A 25,891-nucleotide genomic window follows, 5' to 3' on the forward strand; every position below is an offset into this window, starting at 1 on the left:
TAGAAATAATAAATAGTTATAGATTAGAAGAACAAAACAAACAAATAAATACATTTTAAGACAATTTGAATAGTATATCAAACATATACATGCGCTATTGTGGGTCCCAAATCCAGACGATTTACAAGCCTGCCAAATAGTGTGTATATACTGTATGTACAGTATATATTCTATTTAAACTCAATGGGAAACGCCATCTAGTGGTGGATTGTATTCTAGTATTTAACGCCCGTCGATTCATCACTCCCTTATAGCCTCAAAATATTAGTCGATTTATGAAAAAAACAAAGGAAAACAACATGTTTTTCAGCCCACGAATGAGGTAATTCTTAGGTAATAAATATATACATTTAAATCACTATTCTTACTTTTAAGTAAGTGACGTTTTAACTGCTTAAAATGAAAATATGAACATGAACATACATTAAAAAAAACCCGTTTCATCACACTGAAACCTGTTAGAAATCCTGTGTGTCTTTTGTTGTGGTATTTCTTTTTTGTCTTTAAGACGTTGCAGACGGGGCTGCAGTTTGCTTTGCAGGGGACAGAATTGTTGTGCGCACACACTTCCTGATGGAGCTGCCGCTGTTGCGAAGAATAAAAATACACTCCTAGCACGGCAGCTTAATGAGTTCGAAAAAAGTTATGTATTGCTGTCAGGTGAATAGAGAGAGAGTTATTTTGACAATGGACTGCATTCTCCGACGTTGTGTTCATGAACAGTAAGAAAGAAAGCTCCATGTCCAGAGTGCCGCCGCTGAAGACAAGTCAACTGCGAAGGGTTTGTCTCGAAGCTAACGAGTCCCGGTAGCCTTAGCCACCAGGCCAGCTAGCTCTTACAGCCTAGGCCTCCGCTGTCTGTTTTTTTATTTGTAATTAGCCATTCATCTAGCGTAACTGTCGTCCGCGTCGTTCTAAAATGTCCCGTCACTTAGCTCTACTTGGACCTGAAGCTAATTAATGTTTCGTTTGACTTAGTGACTTTATTTTTCAGCTACAGTTAGCTACGCGAGTTAGGCTCCGCAGTTACAGCTGGTTCACTGCATTGGACAACTGACAGAAAGTCTTTTTTGGCTCGTTTGACAGTTTGAGGCATTGGTTGAAATTAATGGAGGTAATTCGCGCCAATGCGTCACTGTCCTTAATTAAGAGGATAACTCCGCGTATCATTTGTGCTTAGGCTAATTGATAGGGCGTCAACTCATGCTGTGTTTGTTTTACTTTACTTTAGTAAGTTACTAGCTGACATTAGCTGGTAATGTCTATAGCCTTACCACCCGCCGATATGCTTGAAACACCCCCTGGATATCCATTTGAGGAAATCAACTATGACAACATTGAAGTGGAGGAGGTAGGTAGAATTTTTTTTTTTTTTTTTCCCAACCATTTTTTTGTTGCACAAAAAAGCACTAAACCCCGTCTGGTTGTGTTCTTACCTTAATTCAATATTGAATGGATTGATTTAAGTAAAACTTACATCTGTCTGTCATATTTAATTGTAATCTCATAGCAGGCAGGTGACGGTGTTGTGTAAAAAATAAAATAAAATAAAAATGAAGAAGTAACAGTTTCAATTTGTATATTGCTGTCACTATCACCATACTTAGCTTTGAGTATTTTATTCTGAATGGACAATGTAGTTTGGTTGACAATGTAACAAGTGGGTCAGAATGTTTAAAATCATACTCTATATTTCATGTTTTTTGATGACCTGATATGGTTTTGCAAATATTTCCAAAAACTAAAGAATAATACATTTGTTTGTACAGTACTTTAAATATTACCATCAGGTTTGCAGTTTCTGTCGCCTGTTTTCATTTGTTCTTGTAGTTTTACACTAAAACTTGCATTAAACATGTGTCATTGGACCAAAGTTTCTTGTTGACTGTGATTTGTTCCTTATATCCATGAGAAGCTCCCAAACAGTATCTCAAAGTATTAATGAACCTCGTTTTAGACTGCAACCAGCACATAGTGTCCATGAGAGTTCCACTTATTCCCAATACCCAGTAAATATTGAATAGACACACGTGTTAACATGTCTCTGTATCTTATCTGTGTGTTTTTCAGGTGGTGGGTAGAGGAGCTTTTGGGGTTGTGTGCAAAGCCAAATGGAAAGGCAAAGATGTTGCGATCAAGACCATCGAGAGTGAATCAGAAAGGAAAGCCTTTATTGTGGAGGTACTGTTGACATGCCTTTTTTCTCTATATCCATCCATCTATCCATCCATCACAGTCCATTATTCGGGGCTGGGGCGTGGGATTGACAGTCTTAGCAGGAACACCCAGACTTCCCTCTCTCCAGACACTTCCTCCCACTCTTCTGGGGGGTATCCTGAAGCGTTCCCAGGCCAGCCGAGCGACATAGTCGCTCCATCGTTTCCTGGGTCTCCTCCTAGTGGTGTTCGTATGTAGTGGTAGCCGTATAGCCGTAGGTCTGTTGTAGTGTAGAAGGAGCTGAGCTGAAAGGCCAAGTTCTCGATTTACCGGTCAATCTATGTTCACCTACCTTCACCTATGGTCATGAACTGTTTGTCATGACTGAAAGAACAAGATCCCAGATGCAAGCGACCGAAATGAGGGTGGCAGGGCACTCCCTTAGAGATAGGATGAGGAGCTCTGTCACCCTGGAAGAGCTCGGAGTAGAGCCACTGCTCTTCCATACACAGAATAGCGAATTTTCAGTCAAATTAATGTGATAATAAATAGCACATATATCAGTCGGACTGCATGGTTGAGCACTCCCTTAGAGATAGGATGAGGACATCCTATAATATGTCAAATAAATGTGATAATAAATAGCACACATATCAGTCGGACTGCATGGTGGACTCGAACCACAGACTGGAGTAGCTCCGTTGTGTCACTGTCAAATGTAAATGATAATTTCAATGTCTCACCTGTTTGTATTTACGCCATTTATTGTTTTGCATCTGTGGATGAAAACTTTTTTTTGTCAGTTTAACGTGAGAAGCAAAGTGATTACGTAAAACAACAGGGATTCCAGTAGCCTCAGGTTTTTACAATGTCTTGCTATGACTTGTTTATTTAAGAAAGAGCAATATACATTCTTTCAACGTTCTTTCAGTTACAGTTCTAATTGGAATGAAATGTTGTTTCTTAAAATTATGAAACATAACTAACTGGCTCCTTGCAGCACTGCTGAATGTCAATGTTTCATTCATTTTCAGCAGTTACACCTGTTATAAATGCTCTCCAACAAATGGCATGTGGCCCTAAATCTCTTCTTTCTTTCTTTTTCTTTTTTTCTCAGCTCCGGCAACTTTCACGTGTGAATCACCCCAACATTGTGAAGTTGTATGGTTCTTGCAATAACCCTGTAAGTTTACAGTAATATTATTGTGTGTATTATTTTAGTGCACTGTAAACGTGCTGTCAGTAAAGTGTGATATAATACGATGTTTGTTTTCTTCCTGATTTGGTTTATTTTTATTCACATCAGGTCTGTCTTGTAATGGAATATGCTGAAGGCGGTTCACTGTATAATGGTGAGTTTACAAGTTGTGCTAGAGAACTGCAATTTTATGTCAGTATAGATGGCTTTTGTCTTAACCAACATTGGGGTCGTGACCCCATGTGTGGTCATATGGAATTCAAATGGAGTTCTATGAAATGCCTAGTAATTGAAAAAAAAAAGAATTACTGATAAAAGATATTTTTCTACTATTTTTTTTTTTACAAATTACGATTAAAAACACCGCACACAATTCTAAACAACTATATTCTTTCACTTCCATGATCAAAAACGTATCGTAATTTTTAATTAAAAAGTTAGGTTAGTTTAAGCCATAAAGCCTTTAAAAAATATAATTAAGAAGAAATCCCTTCTTTTCTTATAACAACAGCATTACATGATGTTTTAAGTAGAGTTATTAATTAGTTATGGCTCATTAATTACAGTAGGAGGCATCCCAGCTATAAATGAATTGACATGTTTTCAGAAGGCTTCAGATTCCAGTACAAGTCAGCTGTGTTTAACAGTTGCCTCTTTATAAAAATTAAAGTACAGACTTCCTGACCATCAGATAGTAAAGAGATATTCACAGAATCGTTACCTCCTATCACGTGTGTTTGCTCTTTACTTGTAAAGCAAATAAGAGCTACTGTGACAAAGGTCAACCCTGTGTATGTGTGTGTGTGTTGTCATTCTTTGTGGGGGTTTTTTATCGAATTGGAATTTCCATGATATTCTGAAGAGGAATTTCTTTCTCCTCTGGATGTGACAGTAGCTGTGATTCTGCCCTTTTGTCCACAGTGTTGCATGGTGCTGAACCCCTCCCCTATTACACTGCTTCCCATGCCATGAGCTGGTGTTTACAGTGCTCCCAAGGCGTCGCCTATCTCCATGGCATGAAACCAAAGGCTCTCATTCACAGAGACCTCAAGCCACCCAAGTATGTGTCGTCTTACCTCCGCTCCGTGTTTCCAAGATCACTGTTGGGGTTCATAGGAACACATTTTGATCAAGCTGCATGTCTGTACAGTTCTCAAAATGTTATTATGCACTATGTAGACACAGGCATTTCTTAACTGAGATGTAATCGTGGCTCTGTTTTTGTATGTGACATGTGCATCTTTACAAAGAACTGCAGAGTCAAGCTTGAGTCCAACTCATTCTTGTTGGTTATTTTCTTTTGTCATAGTTTGGTGCTACCCAATCCAGTACAACAATGAAAACATGGGTGACATTTTATACTTTATATTCCTTGGACATAGAAAGACTTATGTTCATGTAACTTGTTTATATTAAATCTCATACGTCCTGATGATACTGATATATTAGATACTGGTTAGCCCCAATAGAAAGCACTACTAGGGCATATTTAGTTGTGATGTTCCTTGTGGGAAGGAAAGGAGGAAAACTCTGGACTAGTTTTAAGGAATAATGGATTATTTCTGAAGTACTTTGTTTTAGGTCTTTTGTGTTCAATCCTTACAAAGTCGCACCGAGTTTGAAGCGTCTTAATGTCGTTCCCTCCGCTTTGTTTCCAGTTTGCTTCTAGTGGCAGGCGGCACTGTGCTGAAGATATGTGACTTTGGAACAGCTTGTGACATACAGACCCACATGACCAACAACAAAGGAAGTGCAGCATGGATGGCTCCCGAGGTATTTGAAGGCAAGTAAACAAAATATTCCACATATCTTTTTGGTAAAATATACTGGTGTTAATTTTTCAGAAATGTTTTTATTTTACTGGAACACATTCATAAAGTTTTCAGTGGTTGGTACCTCTAACACACACATATCAAATTCAAGGCCCGGGGGCCAAATGCGGCCCGCCAAGCCGTTTTGTGTGGCCCGCGGGAGCTTAAAAAGTATTTAGTAAAGTCCATGCAGCAGAGTTTCTTAACCTAGGTAATTAAGAGTTTAGGGAGTAATTACATCTATACCAGCGGTCACCAACCTTTTTTGTTCCAAGGACTGGTCAGCCAGTACCACCCGTTAATACAGATCGGTGCTGCTGAAGGTGCTGAGCATTTTTTCCACTGTGTCCCACTGCGGCCTGGTACCAAATTAATTATGGACTGGTACCAGTCCGCAAACCAGGGGTTGAGGACCCCTGATATAAACAATCTTACAACCGGCCCTTCAAGGGGAACTGTATTGCTGATGTGGCCCCTGGTGAAAATTAGTTTGACACCCCTGCTCTAACAGGTTAAACTTCTTCAGTTATTATAGTGGAAATGCACAATCACTGGACATATGTGACGCTATCAGCCAATTAAGGCGTTAGATCCCTGGTTAAATCCACCCAAATATCCAACTCCAGGTTCTGATTGGGGAGAGATTGTGTTAAAAAGGGCGTTTGATCGTTACGTACGGCATGTTGCGCAAAGTTAGTTATTTTAGCATTTTGGCTTACGTATGGGATCAAACGTGCTACAGTAGTTGTTTTCGATGTTTGACCGTGATATTTTTGATCAATAGACAATACCGATCCTGGGTATCGAACAAGCAATCCCTAATACGCACGCAATCCACTGAACTTTCTCAGCTTCTTCCTTACATATAGCACAGAGGCATTACATTTGAAGTTATCATGAAGCACTTTTCCCTGTTTATTTAGTAGTAGGCTTGAAAATGAATCAAGGTTCTTTACCTTTTGGCTTTTATTTTCTTCAGGAGACGGCAGTGAAGAGCTTTTGTTCACTTTAAGCCAGTTCACTAAAATCCCCAGTCATTATCTTGTTTTTGGAGTCAACTTGGAAAGTCTCAACTTCACTGCTCACATTTGCCCTCTGTGTGAACTCTGAAACGACTCGTTTGCATGAAAGGGGAAATGTTATCAGAATGACTCCACGTAGTAAAGTAAAACGGAGCACTTATCGTTGTAATAATGGCCCTTGTAATTGAGCAACAGAGGAGCTGTTGTGTAAATTAAAAAATGCTTCCTTATTTTTTTTTATTTATTTTTTTTATCCTGGGTCCTTCTGAAAACAGATGAGATAAAAGGGTTCTATGTTTTCCCCAAACAGCATCATTCTCCCCGTCCCTAATGTGCCTTTTCTGTGTTTGGAATGATTCGAAATGTGTTGTTGTGGATTTTCTGTGTACTTGCAGGCAGCAATTACAGTGAGAAATGTGATGTGTTCAGTTGGGGAATTATTCTTTGGGAAGTCATTACACGCAGAAAACCCTTTGATGAAATCGGAGGACCAGCTTTCCGCATCATGTGGGCTGTGCACAACGGTGAGTTGCTAAATGTTTAAATGGGGGGGGGAGACCACTCCAATTCTCACCCTGGGGATAAATAGAAAGAGTTGGGCTAAAGGGAGGTGCTTGAAGATTCAGCACAGTTTACACAAGTATAGATACAAGAAGTTTTAGTACTAATAAGTACTCATCTACTTATTTTTATTATGTATTTCAAAGACAACAAAATCCTTCTGCTCTGTTGCGCAAAACTATGTTTTCCATATGGAGTTTTTGAGAGATCTTTTTTTTTTTATTATTTCCTTTTTGCATACAGGTACTAGACCTCCTTTAATCAAAAATCTGCCAAAGCCCATTGAGAGTTTGATGACTCGCTGTTGGTCTAAAGACCCTTCCCAGCGCCCTTCCATGGAGGAGATAGTAAAGATCATGACCCACCTAATGAGGGTAAGGTATCCCCCTTTGCTGAATCTGACTGTATCGTCCAGTGGTCAGGCAAAATGTAAACAATAACTGAACTTTACCAATCTTAAAAATTGTAACCTCCGATGACACATTAGAATTAATTTAACGTACACAAAATTAAGTGCAGTTCAAGTTTTGGAGTGTGTTTGCATAAATTTAAGTTGGTTTTTGCCAGATTTATTTTACCACTTTGACTTTTTCTTTCAGTACTTCCCGGAATCTGATGAGCCCTTGCAATATCCATACCAGTATTCAGACGATGGCCAAAGTAACTCTGCAACTAGCACAGGTACAGGAGGTGTCTGCTAATCTACGTACAGCACAAGAAAACACTTATAAATATCATGTATACGTTAGCATAAGTTAATTGTGAGTATTTGACTGTACTGAGCCTCCACAGATTTACTAAACTTATTTACTGTGGTCCATCCACTACAGCACAAACGGTCTAAACAAGACAAATGATATTATTATATTATATTTTATTTAGATGTCAGAGAAAATCAGAGACCACACCTGTATATTATGGAGTATGTAGGAAATGGTGCTGCACAGTTTATTCACCCCCGTTAAAGTGCATCTCCAGCTAAGCTGGACCATCTCCAAGTCCGCAGTCGGACCACCTCTGGTGCATCTCCAGTCTGCTTTTATTTGGCAAACACCAGACTTGTCTCAAAACTTGTGCGTTCTTTGAAAACCCAGACACGTTTTTAGTTTTGCATTTGTTAAACACTGTCCACATAGCACGGATTGTGCAGTGCTAACAGTTACATGTTGACTTTTGCGTTTGCTGTAAAACAACCAGGTTCATACCTGGACTACACTGGCAACAGCACAAGCAACAAAAGCGACGCAAACATGGAGCACAGTGATTCTCAAGGGAGCAGCAACGACACTATCAAGATAACGCCTCAGTTTGCACACCATTTTAAGCCAAAGGTACGTCCACTGTTCACTGTTTTAAAACATTTTGCCATCAAACTATCTTCCGGTTATAGTTACTGCAGCCATATATCAAAATCAGTGACAAAAACCTCATCCTTAGGAGCTTAGACTTTGTTCTCCTATTGTTTAGGGTGACCCCTTGAGGACTCTGCCTTTGTCCAGAGGGGGCAGCGTTGAGAGTCTCCCTGCACGGACTCAGTGCCTGGCATCATCTGATAGCAAAAGAATGAGTGCTGACCTGTCAGAGCTGGAGCCCAAGGTGCCATTCGCACCTGCAGGTAATGTCACAAATTGCAACACAAAATTTTAAAGGGATTATATTTTTGTTTTGTAGTTTAAACTTAAAAAACATACCTTTATCTAAGAAAAATGAATCGCAGAGGTGCAACCAATTGTATTCTGAGTAATTATTTTTATTTAAAAAAAAAAAAAAAACATTTTCAAGCCTGTCACACCTAGCTGTCATCTCCTTCAAAGACTTTGAGAGAAAAACAACAGTTGCTGTTGTGATGTCGTGGTCATGTGGAGCCTCTCTACCCCTGGTTAGTTAATTTTAATTAGATTTAGGTACAGCAAACCCATTATGTCCGTCATTTTAACAAGTTTTAATTTACTGCATGCTTATGTTTGTGCTGATAAATGTAAGCCAGTGGATGCTTCACTGTGCCTGGTTTGGATAAGGTGCATGCTGGTCTTGCACATAGATGCTATGTCGTGCATGTGTGTAGCCTACATCGCCAGTGAAGCTGCGAGCCTCCCCCAGTCCGTCTCAGTCTGCATGCTTGTTGTGTACGTAGCTCTATGTATTTGTATGTGTTTTTTCGCAGCCAGCTCACAGTATAAACGAGGCCACCGTAAAACTGCATCTTTCGGCACCATTCTGGATGTCCCCAAGATCGTCATAACAGGTACCACTTAGACCACTGGGTTACCTGATGACTGGTTGGAGCTGGATTAGCTCAGCCAGGGTTTTGCTGTGCTCCTGTGTGTCACTCCGTACTGTATTTTTTTTTTTTTACACACAATTAAGAACTATAATTACAATCCGCATGTGTCCAAAGTCAACAGTGACACATGTTGGAGGACATTGAGCAGTTTCTGGACTAACACACATCAGAGTTCCTTGGGTTTTTTGTTTTTTGTCTTTCGAGTTTGGGACTGGTAGAGACGGAGCATGAGTTCAAATTGAAGCCTTCTCTTCTTTTTTTTAGATTTTTTTTTTAACCAACATTTAGTTTCCAACATTTAGATGCAACTAATGATTCAAATTCTCAGACTGATGCTTCTTCCATCCAAGGAAGAAGCTGAATTTACTAAATACTCATTTCAGTCCCATCACATGAGAAGTGCTTCCTGACTCATGGCCCTGTCTCATCCCTGGCTTGGCTGTATGGAATCATGACACCTCTTTGCACTTGTGCTTGCCCTTCGTCGTTTATGCGTAGAGGATTGCGAGAAAAGCATGGCACTCCAACCCCTCCACCCTCTCTCCTCTTGCTCTCTTTATATCCATTAACTTTGGGGGGGAAAAAAGTCATTTTGATTAATCTCTCTCAGATTGAAGGTCAAGGCTATTATTACAAGCAGAGATACGGATGAAGGGACCGGGGACAGCTCTGGATGACAGAAAAGGCTTCTATTTTTTGATCTGTGTGACACTTTGAATCAGGGGTTGATTTAATCCAGCGACCAATGGAATCAGTTGGTGCATGTTATTAAAGGTAGGGTACTTCTTTGATTGCATGTGAACACCTGGACATCAAGCCTTTGAACTTCAGTGCTAGAATGGTCATTAACGAGGGCTGTGCTGTACAAAGTTCACAGCACGGTATGTATTTTTGCAGTTCGCCCTTTCATTTATTGTCTTTAACAATAAATTTCACCTCATTGGTCTGAAAACTATTATTTACTGCGAATAATCTAATAGTCTTCCTCAACGCCACAATGACAGGCACAACATGTCTTCCTCAACGCCACAATGACAGGCATAACATTTAAGTAGTCTTCCACCAGGTGGAGCATGGCTGTAAAAAAAAAAAAAAAAAAAAAAAGACTAAGTGGTATTAGAGAAGATCTTTGTGCTTGTCTTTCTTCCATTCCTGTGAGTATATCAGCATTGAGTTCAACTAAACAGGCCCAGGTTTCACACTAAGTAAATTGTGGATAAAATAAAACTTGACGATCTTTTTGTAACAGATTTGATCGGTGGTGTGCGATGAGATTTTCCTAATATGAAATATCTGTCGTTGCTCAAAAGAGGTTAGGAAAGACTGCTCTAGTGCATCCCTTATTTTAATAGTCTAAATTTGGTTAGTTGTTTTAAGTGCTCTAGTGCATCCCTTATTTTAATAGACTACATTTGGTTAGTTGGTTTTTGTGTTTGTTTTGTTGTTGTTGAAGCCCTTTTATGTGCCCCTTAAAAAAGTATTTCGACTTTATTAAAAACCAAAAAAAAATTGACAAAACACATGACCCGTATAATTAAGTAATTCCTCGACCTAATTTTGCGACTCAAACGTAATCCCTAACAAAGCTTCAGGAACTTAATGTTCATAAATAAATACACACATACAGTATCATTACACACTGTCTGAGCAACAGCTGCAAAAGTAATTGGCCGCGGTGTTGGCATCCATATTAAGTAATAATTAGTTAACCAGCAGCATGAGTTGATTAAACCTTTCACATAATAAAAATAGATTCATGTGGATTAATGGCAAAGAAAAAGCCAGAAATAACATCACACCCAGACAGTTAAGATACAAGAATCTCTCTGCGTTCTTACCTGTGTCTACTCTGTGTGTACTAGTGTTCTGCTGTAGACGGAGCTTCTATCGAGCTTAGACTGGCTGAGGCCAGGAGATTGTCATGTTATGTAAGCGGCTGTGTAGTATTGTAGATAGCAGCAAAACAGGTACACACATACACACAGCAAATGTAGCACTTACTGCTTACTCATATCAGGTGTTATTGTGTGTGATATTTGGTTGAATAGTACTGCGCTGCAAGTGGAAAAATACGTTTTGTCAGTACAAATGTTTTTGTTTTTTTATAACAAACCACACTCTGAATCTTCAACTGCTGTGTTTATTGAACAAAAAAAACAGAGCTTGCTACATTTGTTGTGTATTACTTGGAACTAGTGTACTGTAATGTTGTGGTATGTGCATTGTAAAGGCAGGTTCATTTCGTCCCCTACTCTACATTAGAACTCAGTGTTGTTGTTGTTATGCTCAGCTGGTGATTGATTGATGACATGAAAACACAGTATCTACCAAGTCCTGGGGACCTTGTCCTTATCTCACCACCGGTCTGTAACCCAAACCAGTCTGCCAGTGCAAACCCGTCCCATAAGCAGACTGAGCTATTTTCAAAAATAGATATGGTCTTCAGTGATTGACGCGTACGTTTGTGGTGCGTCTGAGTGCTTCGAGCTCCGCGGTCACGTTCCAGGCATGCCGCGGCACATGACGACAGGCCAGAATGTAAATGGTTAAATCAGTGCAGCTGTCTCTGTGCTGCTCTGTTCCGTCTACTTCCGCCCACGAGAGGTCCAAAATTGAGCCCCCACTGTTACTAACCACAAACTGTTTTTAATCCCATTCTCTGCTGTCCTGTCCATCCTGTCCACAGCCACATGTGAGCCACAGAGACGTCGGTCAATGCAGGATCTGCCAGGCATCAGCACAGAGTCCAGCCAGGTAAGACGCCCTTTAGCACTAGATCTGGATAAACAATCAGTTCCATAATATGAAGCAAATTGTGGGATTTTTTTGGGGGGGAACGGAAAGATGTGTGTAGTATTGTTATATTTTTCAATATATCAACTATAAAATACATTCATACATTCAGATTATTTTTAAATAAATGGCTCAGATTGTATATTTAGACACGCATAATGTATGTCTAAAACCACTAGATTAGGAGCAAGATGCTAACTAAAGACATGCCAAATTTTAAGGTGAAAAGTCTGGCAAAATCTCACATTTTTCCTTGCTAATAATTACACTGTCATTAATTAGACCAGCGATATACAGAAAAGAGTTTTTTTTTGTGTCATAATTAGGAAGGTTGATTTTTCACAAATAATCATGATTAAGTTCAAATCAATGGACAGCTCTAAATGTAATATATATGTACTATATATATTTTGGGGGGTTTTTTGGGTTTTTTTTTTTTTTTTTGCTGATGGTCGTATTTTTGACGAGTGAAGAATTTCAGACATTGAGTGATTAATAAATAAGATACAAATACATCATGACTAGAACTGCCCATTACTTCTTGCGCACATTGTAATCCTCTGGCCAATGAGATTGAGTTTGTTTCCTCTCCCATTTATTCTTATTCTAGAAAACAATGAAAGACAGATGTTATTAGTGAGGAAAGTATTTTTTATATTCGCCTGCAGTATTTGTCCATTCGTTTTTATTTTGCTGTTTTGTGTTGACGCAGTACATACTGGAGCTCTACTGTTTCAATCGGCTGTAGTTTAGTTGTTTTGTTTGTTTGTATGTTTTTGTCGTTGCCGGTAGAATAAAAATTCCTAGACGACTAACAGTGGGTTTGTGCTCACGTTGCAGGGAAGCAGGAACAGCAGCCGGTCCTCCAGTCCTAGTGTAAGGATCATGCCACCTGATAAGACAGGCGGCAGAGGATACTTGCCCCCCGATGACCCTGCAGGTACTGGGACTGTCACATCAGGATCACCCTAGAGCAAATGGTTACAAATGTACAAGAGAAACTGCAATCAGTGCATGTAGATAGGAGTAGCTGAAGGAATAATGTTGCTGCTGAATTTTTTATACCATTAATGTCTTTTGCACTTGCAATTTGCAATGTAAAGCCAACTACAGATCCCATAAACACAAAATGTATGGCATATTCCGTAGGATCAGACTTCTGAGCATTTTGGTTTTACATCGACCAAATGGAACAAAAGAATTTGGAAACTGCTCTTCTGCTGCTGTGGTGCTTACACTGCACCTTCCTGTTTTCAACTTGTCATACACAGCAGTGTCAGCAGAAGTCCTTATCGGTGTGCATCAAATAATGAGCTGCTGCTTTCTGCACTGCCTGATATCACAATAATTAGAAAGAAATAAATATTACGGGGTTGGAAGGATGTATTTCATATTAGGAAAATTCCACAGCACACCACCAAACAAATCTGTTACAAAAAGTAGATAAAATGAAATATAGTAAGCTTCAAGTTTTATTTTATCCACAATTTACATAGTGTGAAACCTGGGCCTGTTTAGTTGAACCCAGTGCTGATATACTCACAGGAATGGAAGAAGGACGAGCACAAAGATCTTGTCTAATATAACTCATCTTTTTCTGGTTTGTTGTTATGGGCATGCACCACCTAGTGGAAGACTACTTAATTGTTGTGCCTGTCATTGTGGCATTAAGGAACAGCCAGATTTGATTAAGTGTACGTTAAAGTAGTAAAGCCAGATGGTGGGTCAGGGACAGGGGGTTTTGACAGGCTACGTGTCATATAAAATTTGACGTGGGCCACAGTTGGCTCTTGAGCCGTACTTTGGTCTAGAATTACCTTTGTTCATTTTTTTTAACATTTAATTGGACCTCCTGTGGTAATAAATCTGGCTTTGACACTCTGACGCTGTTTTCCTAGACACCAACGGCTCGGACAATTCCATTCCCATGGCTTATCTGACCCTGGATCACCAGCTGCAGGTAAATTAAGAAATCACAAATTGCATGTACGCTTTGAAAAGCGAAACCCATGGAAACCTCTGCACCAATGAGGGCAAGTTGTAAAATAACTTTATGAAAAGAATTTATGGTTTTATCATTGGCCTGTTTATGTACAGACACAAAAAGCCATTAATTGTTGTAAATAAAAAAAAAAAAATACTCTAAATGTGTTTGAAGTTTTACTTCTGGCTGCACAAAATGCTAACTTTTTTTTTTTTCTGATTTTGTTCACAGCCCCTTGCTCCCTGTCCTAACTCCAAAGAGTCCATGGCGGTGTTTGAGCAGCACTGTAAAATGGCCCAAGAATATCTGAAGGTGCAAACAGAGATCGCCTTGTTGATCCAGAGAAAGTAAGAACACGTACAGGAACCAGACTTTAACAAGAAAAATGTTTTGTTTTTGTTTTTTTGTTGTTTTTTTAGTGTTTCCTTTTGTGTCATTGGAGCAGTTCGCTTATATTTGTCATGGCATTATGTCATATATATGACATATATGACCTCAGCTTTATAGTCAAACTACATTGGTCAAATCAAAAAGAAAAAGAAAGAAAAGGTAATGAAGAAAACTGCATATTTTGTAATATCTGTAAGAATCGTTATCGTTTTTTTCCGATAATGAAAACCCGATAATGCAATTTTGCCGAATGTGAGCTCAAAAACGTCTTTTCCTCCTCTCACTCTCCGCACTCTCTATTCCTCATACACACACACTCTCACCACACCTCCTCACTCCCTATCTCATACCTGTAACTGTTAACTCTTTCATAACACAAAACATTATGAACCATAAACAAGCCTTTAGCCACTAGATGGCAGCATTGTAGCTCATTTTATAAATCTATATTGATAATCGGGATTGTATGCAGAAAGCTAATTTATTTCTGTCCCCTAGGGGGTGCAGAAAATAATTGAAAAAAAAAAAAAACACTTTAGTGAGCAGGCAGCACTTGCCCCGCTATATCGTAGCGGTTCATATCGGAATCAGAAATTAAGTGTTTGGACGATATCGGCAAAAAGTGAATATCGGACATCCCTTTTTAATACGATTGTGTTTGTGTGTGCGAACAGGAAGGAGCTGATTGCTGAACTGGACCAAGATGAGAAGGACCAGCAGAACACATCCCGTCTGGTGCAGGAGCACAAAAAGCTGCTGGAGGAGAACAAGAGTCTGTCCACGTACTACCAGAATTGCAAAAAGCAGCTGGAGCTGATTCGTGTCCAGCAACAAAAGAGGCAGGGGACTTCGTGATGAAGCCGCAGACGAAGGAACCTCCCACCACCCCACCACCCCCCCTCCCATCCCTTTCTTCACCCTGACTTGTCCCCTGCACTATCACACATACCCACCCACGCACACACAATCACAGACACACACACACACACTCTGTCGGGCCTGTATAGAGACCTTAATCCTCCTGCATGGTGTTTTTACAGATGCGATGTTTCCAGCAGGACAACCTGTGTCCTCTGCACAGACATTTGCACATCATCACTGTGTGTGAAGTCACTGACCACAGACCAAACAATCACTGCACCCTTCCTGCTCCTCCTCCACCCTGCCTCTGAACCCATCCGCTACTCGCAGACGGCACGTGTGAGGGCAGACCAAGAAACACTGCAGGGTTATCCCTAGGTTTTTTTTTTTTTATTTGTTTTTTTGCTCCTGTGGCTCGTGGGGCTGCTCGGTCAGTGGGTCGGTCGGTGTGTCCTCAGCCAGTTGTCCACACAATCCTTCAAGAATGTGAAAATCCCGACAAGACTCTTGGAGAAAAAGAGAAGAAGAAAAAAGTCGAAATGGACAGCTGTATGTGTTTTTAAGAAACACGGATGTTCGAAACCCTGTTATGCAAGACACGCCTTCACCTCCCTCGTCCTCCCAAACTATTTTATCTTTCGACACAAGGCCCGGCACGGGTCCACCTCCTCTGAGCGCGTCAACTGCTTAGAGACCAAAACGTACTTGATAATGACAGGTGCGAGCCTGAGCGTGAGCCCGAATTCAGCGTTAGCAAAAGCTGCTCTTTACATTTTAAACGGAAAGAACTGGTTTCCAGAGTTTCCAGAAAATGAAAAAAAAAAACTGAGAGAGCTGTGGATTCCCCTTTTTATTTGAGTTTTCAGTATTGTTTTTTTTTTTTTTTTTGCGTGATGATGTTTTTTGTCTTTTATATCCAGTAGTTCAATTTGTATGACAGCTGTGATAGGACATATTTTACCAGCCCATGGCGACATGCGCCTCCTACAGGCATGAATAGATTGGCCTGCGCTTCTCTATAGAGAAACTGAGTTGGTTTTTAGTTCACATGTTGCCTTAGGAGTTGCCTGAATTTTAAGTGCTTGTTCCATATATCATGTTGTGGGAACGAAAGCTGAAAAGAGAGATAATGGACACTTGATGAAAAACGTGGAATGTACATACTGTATATCGACGAATGGAATTTCCTACCAGCTTCAGATCCAAACCAATAGCATGTCCTGATGAAAGAAGATTATGGTGTTCTTTTTTTTTTTTCTTTTTTTTGGTCTTTTCATCCCTCAAGTATTTTTGCACAGTTGCTACGTTTCATCTGGCCATGTAAAAAAAAAAAATTCTTATTTACGCAAGTTTTTTTTTTTAAAGTAAAGACTAGACACATTTTACTTTTGAAACCACGAAAGGGAGAAGTCTGTGTTCCCCTCATCTGGTTTTTTTTTTTTTTAGCTCTCACGACGACTCACTCGGAGCAGTATGTGATAGTCAACATGGCATTATGAAATAAAATGAATGGTGAAAGTGCAGGTTGTCACGTGTGAATGTTTGTCCCCAACAGTATAACTAAACAGATTTTTTTTTTTTTTTGTTCGGTTGTTTGTTTGTGGGCGAACTGTATTGCACTGTACGTGAAAGTAAGGAAGAGGTGGTTCCCAAATTGGTGGGCTAAAGAGGCAAAGCAAAGAGAATATCGATTTTTAATTTTTTTATGAATACTGATCATCTTCCAACCAGAAAGTTGTAGGTTTGATTCCCGTAAAGTGCCGAATTACATCTGTACATTTATCTACTGCACTGACACTCTGGAAAACACAAGCGGAACTAGAGTGATCTGAAAGGTGCTGATTAGCTTTGTGGTGGTCCTGGGTCGATCCAAGATTGAGCGTTTTGTGCTGCCCCCTACTGGACGAGTGGTTAATGCTGTTGTTTTACAGTGAGATTTTTTTTTTTCCTGGTGCTCTGGTTTCAGGCAAGATTAGGTCGATTGTTCCCTAAATTGACATCAAGTATTAAAGTGACATTGAATGTTTTTCTATAAATGGCCCTGCTATAGGTTAGTGGACGGTCTACATTATTATTGTTGTTGTTATTATTACTATTATTGTTATCGTAATTGCAACTTGGCCCTTTGTTTGCAGGTGTTGCACTATTTCCTGTGTGCTTGGGTACCGTAAATTCTCATGTAAATTAGAAAGAGTAAATTTAATGAAAACGGACCATAAGGACATGTTGACAGCACATACTTCAAAATTTTATTTATTTCTTTAACTAAATGTAACCTGGTGTTTATACATATATAAAAAAAACAATATGACCCCAATAGTTTGTTGGAAATCACCTCGAAAATCATCAGTATTTCAGGATTACGTAACAAAAAGTAACAGGCGCAGTGTCATATCGGGCCAACAGATGGTGCTAAAGGTCCGCTGTTTCGTAAATGACGCAGGAGCCGAGAGGCTTGTTGTTCCGGAGACAAAGAGCTCACAGTACAGTATATCAGTGTCCAGCGTGAATGTGAGTGCTCATGATGTCATGCTGCATTATTGATCTGCTACACAGGGCTGAAATGATTTATCGCTGTAGAAATAGATTGAGTTACAAAAGCTGCGTCTGCCCCCGAGACCAGACAGCGCTGTGACACTCGAGCGGTTACAAAGGTTGAGAGGGTTTGCATTTCACACTAGGCGCGAATTAACTGCTGACAGAGAGCTTCTGTGTTTGTCTTTTATCGTCTATCGTCATCTTCGTCTTCTTTCTCTTCTTCTTCTTCGTTCTCGCTCTCGCTGTTTTCTCTTGTACTGCCAGCTAAAAGAGAAACAATGAGTCATTGTCTTCTTTGTGGAGGTCCGCGAGGAAAAGCGGGATGACTCCATAAGTGTGTGTGTGTGTGAGTGTGAGATAGTAGTTTTTAGTAGAATTGAAGTGTTTTCCTTTTCTTGTTAACGACGAATATTCCAGAAGGCTTCAATTACGCGCTTATGTGTTCTTTGTTCCAAATGCGCAATTCCTGTTATTGTTTCAGCGGGAAATAGTTTCACTTTATACAGTATTCTTAAATCATTGGCTAAGCAGTAATGACAGCATACAGCTGCTTCTGACAATATATATAACAATAATTTTGCTGCGTGTGCTTTTCTTCCTTTTTTAAAAAAATCAGCTAAAATATATTTTAAAAAAACGAATCTAAACCATAAACATGTCAATTTGTACTAAAGCTTCGGATCAAGTATTTAAGTATTTTAAAAAGTAACATTTTTCTCTATAGTAAACACAGGTAGTATCTTAATCAGAATCTTTATTTTTCTTTAAGTTTTTATAAATAAGAAATAGACATGGAGAGAAATAGAATATATATAAAATATAGAATATATATATAGAATATATATATAAATACATGCACACATATATGAGCTAGAAAAGCGCTGTAAACTTTTAATACAACAAAATGTACGATACAGTTTACGATGTCAACAGTTCTCCCTGTGACTGTTAAAACTATTCATTCTGAAAGTATTGGACAAATATTATTTTTAAAAAATAATTCAATATTTGTCCAATACTCCAATCCAAAATCATTGGGTATCCAGAAAATATGAGAATATTGTAAAATGAAAAAAAACTGATTGTGAGTAAAAGTACGTTAGGGATGTCCGATAGTATCGGTATAATATCGTTAATAATCGTTATTGGTATTTCCTCTGATAATGAAAACCCGATAGCGCAATGCTTGGGTTTCGCTCAAATGATATGACCTAAAAATAGTTTTGAAGTGAAAGAGAAAGTATTATTTGTATTGCGCATAGTATTGTCATTGTGACACAGCACATCATTGCACACAATGAAACCTGTACTCTCCCTGTAATCCAAACGGCTGCGTATATCGGTATCGGTTGATATCGGAATCGGAATATGGGTAGATGGGACATCCGCGAAAAGATCATATCGGACGTCCCTACTACACGAACGGACATTAAACCAAAGTGAATACCTGTTTATGGGATGTACTACAGTACATGGACAACCTTATCTGTAGTAATAGTATTGCTGCTTTTTTTTTTCACACCTTCCGGAACACGGCCATGTAGCGTTTACCTACTTTAAATTTTTATGAAGATCAACGAAATTTAAATAATCCAAGGCAGTAATGTTCGCCCGCCCCCTCGCCCCCCCATCCCTCACTCGTTCTCCCTCTCTTTGCCTACTTGCAACACAAAGTTGATGTTACACTTGGAAACCTGTGTGTGCTTTAGATTGTATCTATGGCATGGTAGCCATGGAAACTGGATGACATAAATAGGCTAGTGGTGGCAGAGAAAGGAGAGAGAGAGATGTTTTCTGTAATGGACAGAATTTGGGTCGTAACATCCTGCATGTTGGTCTATAAATTGCTCCGTGTGCCAGTTAGGATTCCATTAATCTGCAGGAGTCCCCAGTCGCTCTTTTAGGTGGCTGCAGGCCATTATTAACGACTTCATATTGTCTACTCCCCGCAGTCGAGCATGTCGGGAAAAACCTCGGTGCTCTCGCATCTCGCCACTTTGTTGTTTGTTCTACTGCTTAGAATTACACACAGGACTTTCAGCTGCAGTGACAGTGAGAATGTTAATTGGTTTGATGAATTAATTTGTCATACGGCAGAGTAACGGCCCTTCATTCATACTTTCACCGCAGGTCTCTCCTCACAAGGGCGCTAATTAGTTTAAGTGGCGAGGGGGCGTGACAGAGAGCAGCTTCGTTCTGAGTGACGCCGGAGGCAGGCGTTTTCTGTTTTTGTACGAACTCCATTGATCGCGTATTATTTGAACGTCCCTTTTGTTGCAGTTGGTACTAAGTTCCGCTCCACGTTCTCGGAGCTGATGGTTTCGATCAGAGGGCTCTCTGTGCAGCTGGCTGGAACCCAGGCAACACAGCAGCAGCTGCAGGTACAATTCAAGTTTACACCCCATACTGTGACAACTGCCCTTCGTGTGATACCCTGGTCATATGAATGCAACACATTTTAACAAATGAGTTATCATTTTAGTTTACTCAGAAATGGAAATCAATAAAAAAAAAAATTTCGTCTGACAAACATATTCTTGATCGGATTAATCACAGGGTAGCTGGGTGTTATTCAAAAAAGTCCTGATTAATCGTGATCATAATTAATCATGATTAATCGTGATTAATCGCAGTAACATTGCCGTTCCCAAATATGACAAACTTTTTAATGTATATTGCCGGAATAAAAAGACAAATAACAGCAGGTACATATATGTTTCAGACCTGTTTTGATTTGTGACTGATCCAAATAATCGAATTATTAATATTGACAAAATGTCAAGAAAAATATGTAAAAAATATAACTCAAATCTTTAGCCTCATAGAGTTTGTCGATTTTAGTAATTGAACGATTAAAAAAAAAAAAACAGTCTGTGATTGCCAGAAAATTGCGATGTCAAATTGGGGTCAACTAACTAAAAAAGGACTAGGAACTCAGGATGTCGATATGTTTATTTCGGGATGCCGACATTAGTAATATCTGTAAGAATCTATATCGATTTTTGGTCCCATAATCATAACCCGATAACGAAAATCTTGGGATTCGCCCAAATGATGGGCATGAAGCTCCGATAATGATAACCCGATAACGAAAATCTTGGGATTCACCCAGATGATATGACCTTAAAAATTATTGTTATTGTCATTGTGACTCAGTTCACCACTGCACACAATGAAATGTGCCCTTTAATACTCATATATCGGTAAGTGTTGGGACAATATCGGCATATCGGATATCGGCAAGAAGTTAATATCGGACATCCCTACTAGCAACCCACTGTTTTTTAGTAACGTCTAATGTTTGTTAGTGCCACCAAACTTCCCGTGTGAATGTCTTTGAGTTGGAAAATATGCTTAGAAAAAACAGTTGCTCCTGGGGATGAAGTGTGAATGCTATTATGCTAATTTTTTTTAATAACATTTTTATGCTAATTGTTTTTGAAATACTGCCAGACTAGCTTTAAGTGAAGAAAGTAAATGCATATATTGGTTCTCTTGAATGAAGTAAACTAGTCAAAATAAATATTTTCACTGCCGCCCGGTGCCGGTCCCTGCCCCTGGGGTTGGGAACCAATGATCACATGAAAATGAACATTTTTGAAATTTTTTTTTTTTGTTCCATAAAAAGACCAGCGGGTCAAATCTATGTTCACGTGTATATGCGGCAAGGCCAGAAAGGGCTGCTGAGTAAGTTTAAAGAGGGAGGAAGAGGGAGAGAGAGCAACAGCCTGTCATTACAGCTCATGTGACTGACAGTGTGTGGGTGAGGAGGTAATTGCTGAAGTATGCCTGTGGTGACGAGGGCCTTCACTGGAGCGGATGTTAGGCAGACTGAGAGCGGCGCTCGCAGAGAGCCACGGCGAGCCCAGAACTGATGACTCATCCCTTACACTGCATTCACTCCTATTTGTTTACCCGTCTTATCTGCGGCGCGGCGCGGCGCGCTGACAGACAGAGAACTGTCACCCAGTGATTTGGCTGTCTTAAAGGATTGCGGCTCCTCAGACTTGGGCACAAAGCAGCTTAGTTCGATTCCACAGGTCCACTCTCCATGTAAAACCACTCCGCAGAACTGACATGTGTTTACTGTAAGTTTGCAGCTAAACAGAATCCTCACTTCAATGCTAATACTAGCGCCCAATTCGCCAGACACTCTCCTCTATTCTTTTTAATATAACGTTTTAGTTTCACAGAAGCGCTCCAAGCACCTAGCGTTTGTTTGTGGGGGCAACGACTTCCGATCAGATGCCAGGCTTGCATCGAAGCACCAATTAACCAGTTAGGAAATGGTCGAAGGCTGATGAGTTCACTGACAAAACAGTCGAATGGCGCAAAATAGCGTAGTAAAAATCCACTTTTTCCATGCATCGAAAGTTTTGTTTTTCTATATTTGCATATAAAAATAGTTTCGATTAGTCACATAAAAACTGATGTGAAATACGTACATTTAACTGCTATTAGTTGTCTTTCTCATCCAGGACCAGAAAAAGGGAGCGTTTGTATGAACTATGGCAAAGGACAAAAAAGTCATGCATAAAGGCTAAAATGCTATGACACTTGTCATTTTGTACGCCATCTATTGGAGAAATGCGGCATTGCAGAGAAAAGGTAGAAGTATAATGATAATAGAAATTAATTACATAATTTGAACAATTTTGGCAGACTATAGAAATTAAAAACATAATTTGGACAATTTTGGTGAACCAAATAAAAAAGCTAAATGGGCCGCATCCTGGCCCCCGGGCCATAGTTTGCCCATGCCTGGCGTAGATATCTAGTGATGGGAGCATTGGTTTGATGGTATCGATATATCAATATCTTGATACTAAAACGAGTATCGATATATAGAGATATTGATTACTCTCATGGAGTATTTCAGTAGTACAGAACACAGTACAGAAACAGGCAGAACTGAACACAGAACAGAACTCAGCAAAAAGGAACCAGGCAAGAACATATCAGAACTTGGCAGGTAGACATCTGGGCCGAGCTGGAAGACAGAGACATCAAGCCGGCTAATAGAAACACAGAATACAGAGAGACACGGAACAGGTAGGAACAAGAAGTGACACAGGACTCTCCAACCAGCAATGAATCGATGAGGACAGGGTGACGGAAAGACATAATCGGGTCACCAGGTGCGAAGAGTGCGACTTGCTGAGACAAGCACAGGAGACAGGCGAGAGTGGTAAAACTCAGACAGCAGGAAAGGGCTGACAGACATGATGCATATTTTACATGGTCACCAGCAGGTGTCCTCAGCCTATTTGTTGACATCTGTCTCGATTAGCGCCGTTAGCATTGTCTTACTAGCTTCCTGGAGTAAGTCCTTATTATAAGATGACATACAACCTGTTGCGTTAATGTAGCGATTGATTGGTGTCACAGCTTAAGGCATGTCACCAACACATTCTTCCCAGCAGTAAATCAGAGGGGAGCGCAGCGATCACAACTTTCTACGCTCGTCTGTCCATCGATGCTAACTCTCAGTCTACTGCAGCCGTAGGTCATTTTTTCTCAACTGACAGGAGTCAAGGTGGAGTGCAGCTGAATGTCAGAGTGCACCTTAAATTCTGCAAAAGAAGCATATAGTTAGTTTTGCCGCCGGAAGCTAGTGGAGGTGTTAGCATGAGCAGCTCGCTCAGTATTTCTGCTGTAGTGAAATGAGAAAGACCTGTAATGTATTTGCTTTGTAGGCTTCCTTTGAAGTTCTGAATTTAAAGAATTTCAGGATTGCAAACATATTCAATATATATATATATATATATATATATTAAATATACTGTATATATATATATATATATATAATATATATTTAGATTTATAACTTTTAGTTAATTATGTAATGGGTGGCTCCAAAGTGTAGCAATTAGCATACTTGCCTTGCAACCAGAGAGCAGAGAGGAGCTACATACAGTAACACTGTGTCTGAGTGTTAGCCTGTGAGTTGCAAGCATGTACTTTACAGCGCCTCCAGTGGCAGCTGGTGTCAATTGCAAAGACTCACAGTGTAACTCACAGTGTTTCCCATTGAGGTCATTGAGGATCATTATTATCATTAGTATTGTTGTTGTTGTTGTTGTGGTCATTAGTGTCATCACTGTCTTCTGGAACTTATTAAATCATAAAACTTATTCTTATTGTTATTGTTGTTTAATACAGGGGTCCCCAACCCATGGTCCAGGGGCTGTTGCCGGTCCGTCATTTGGCACCGTGGGGACACGGTGAAAACGCACTTACGTTTTACTCATTTATTTCATTCAAAAAATTCAGTCATATCCTTTTAATTTTAATTAAAGTGTTTTAATTAACTGAGTTTTTTATGAAACATTATAACAGAATCTGTCGGAATCTTGTCTCGCAAATATGATCCCGAATAAGAATAGATAGATAGATCTTAATGGCGCCCCCTGTGGCAGCCCGTGTCGTTTGCAAAGGCTCACACTGTAAATTTCCTCATTGTGGGACTATTATTATTATTACAATTATTGTGCAATATACATAGAAATGTAATATATATAAATATAAAATAAAAATATAGGAATATATATGGAAATGTAATATATATAAATATAAAATACAAATATAGGAATATATGTGTCTGTACATAATATGTGTAAACTGTACACACCAATATCTGTCATGTAATTATTGCACATGGTTTTTAATATGTTCATTGTGGTTATTACGTCGAATGTGGTGAATGATGGGGCAAATTATGAATCGCAAAACACAACAATGACAAAGGCTGAGGCTGAAACGGAAGCACTGTAACACTTTCCATCTTTCAAATCGTGACTGCGTGTTCACCGGTTTAAATGATTGCAGTCGAGAGAGATTGTTTGTGCAGTATTGAGTTTCAGCCTTGACAAGTGATCAGAGAAAGTAAATGTCACCTTGTGCAGTAATCTGACTACTCTGTATTTTCAACCGCGGTATAACAAACACGATCAAAGACTAGACCTAGAAAAGAAAAAGAAAACTTTTGGGGATCTTGGATCGCCAGAAATTTGTGATGTCACGGGGTCACAAGCCATAGGTTGGGAAAGTTGATCATGAACTGCTGATGAATCATATCGTGTAGTAACTTTTAAGCGTTCGATACAGTACGTATTACTTTAATGTGTCTGTATTTGTGTGTGTTTTTTGAGGTACCAGGAGCCGTCGCGAAGGTAATCAGATTCTGTCAGTTCAGTCTGTGGTGTCCTCTGTTATGAATGGCGGTTACGTCTTTAGCCTAAGGCACCGCCAGGCTCACAGTAATTGGTGTAATCATAGGCATTTGCCATTTGGTCACATGCCCTCTCACTTGTGGACAATGCTCTTGTGTCTGTCGGGACTTGCCGCTCTCCCGAGGCAGCCAGATTTTTTATTTTTTTTTGGCTACCGCAGCGCTGATGAATCACTTAGTTTATGACTCATCTCCCTCTCTTGAAATGATGACACTTTACCAAACACTCTCTCGATGTTTTTTTCGCATGTCTTTGGATTCGCTCTGAACGCTTTTCGTATGAGTCACCGCGTTGAGCCGATGCAGGATTATACTTGCTCGCTTTGTGTACAGAGCAGGTTTTCTCCACTATACCTGTTATATATAGTATATATATATATATATATATATATATAATATATATATATATATATAATTCAGTATATGTGCTCTGTTACTCATATTAGTCTGTAAAGTCCTTAAATGTTAAGTTGAGAAAATGCGATAAGTGGCCATTGCAACGCAAACTGTCGTTAGAGCTGCGATTCATTACGCCGTGCAGTAGTTTGTTTGAGATTGAAGGTGATTGGTTCCGCACAAAAACACTGCAATGAATACAGTACCAGGCTTATGGATCTTCACGCGTACAGATAATTAAGTGGCTGAAAGTCCGATTCGCTCGGTGCGTTGGTTCAACGAGTCACTGAGTTAACTGGGCTTACATGTTAACGTTATGTCAGGGCACATTTTCCCTCTGACACCGTCCTTCAAACAATAACATTCCACATGTGTTGCACAATCGCCAGCCTTGTCCTTAAGCTAAGGGTTACAGGGTTCGCAGCAGGCAGGACCTCAGAGCGAGGCTTCCTCTTCCTTCTGACTGACGACCGACCAGACGTTTGTCATGCTGCCTTTATTAAGGCTCGATTAGTCTTCCTGACATGAAAAGCAGTGTTTGTCAACAGCCATGCTACGCCAGTGCGGGACGGCCAGGGGCCGACGCCATCGCCATGTGGACTCTCTCCCCCCCCACGGCATCCCACACATGCACACCTTCCTTCTGCTTCCCCCACCCAACTTCA

General features: G+C 39.8%; 1 protein-coding gene across 5 annotated transcripts; it reads left to right on the forward strand.

Moving 5' to 3' along the window:
• The first annotated feature begins 534 nt into the window (after nucleotides 1–534).
• On the forward strand, nucleotides 535–16,582 carry map3k7 (mitogen-activated protein kinase kinase kinase 7). Of its 5 annotated transcripts, none has more exons than XM_008312724.3 (18): nucleotides 535–1,114; nucleotides 1,232–1,351; nucleotides 2,071–2,181; nucleotides 3,275–3,340; nucleotides 3,464–3,509; nucleotides 4,277–4,415; nucleotides 5,014–5,138; nucleotides 6,584–6,712; nucleotides 6,993–7,123; nucleotides 7,349–7,430; nucleotides 7,947–8,080; nucleotides 8,217–8,364; nucleotides 8,914–8,994; nucleotides 11,720–11,787; nucleotides 12,667–12,766; nucleotides 13,725–13,786; nucleotides 14,042–14,157; nucleotides 14,875–16,582. In XM_008312724.3, exons 2-18 carry the CDS (start codon nucleotides 1,259–1,261, stop codon nucleotides 15,053–15,055), a joined length of 1,812 nt encoding a protein of 603 aa, XP_008310946.1. In that variant the 5' UTR covers nucleotides 535–1,114; nucleotides 1,232–1,258; the 3' UTR covers nucleotides 15,056–16,582. The 5 variants fall into 5 exon arrangements, with proteins under 5 accessions (XP_008310946.1, XP_008310947.1, XP_008310945.1 ...); XM_008312725.3 differs by having other exon boundaries at nucleotides 535–781; XM_008312723.3 differs by having other exon boundaries at nucleotides 535–1,351.
• The last annotated feature ends 9,309 nt before the right edge of the window (nucleotides 16,583–25,891 follow it).

Source organism: Cynoglossus semilaevis, chromosome 7 (genome assembly GCF_000523025.1).
Source record: "Cynoglossus semilaevis isolate Cse_v1.0 chromosome 7, Cse_v1.0, whole genome shotgun sequence".
Classification (NCBI taxonomy): domain Eukaryota; kingdom Metazoa; phylum Chordata; class Actinopteri; order Pleuronectiformes; family Cynoglossidae; genus Cynoglossus; species Cynoglossus semilaevis.

Excerpts from the sequence above, each read along its gene's own strand:
- map3k7 (XM_008312723.3), top strand. The coding sequence starts at position 1,259 with ATGTCTATAGCCTTACCACCCGCCGATATGCTTGAAACACCCCCTGGA. Across the intron at positions 3,510-4,276 it reads AGGCGGTTCACTGTATAATG|TGTTGCATGGTGCTGAACCC; the intron begins GTGAGTTTACAA and ends TTTTGTCCACAG. Across the intron at positions 11,788-12,666 it reads TCAGCACAGAGTCCAGCCAG|GGAAGCAGGAACAGCAGCCG; the intron begins GTAAGACGCCCT and ends CTCACGTTGCAG.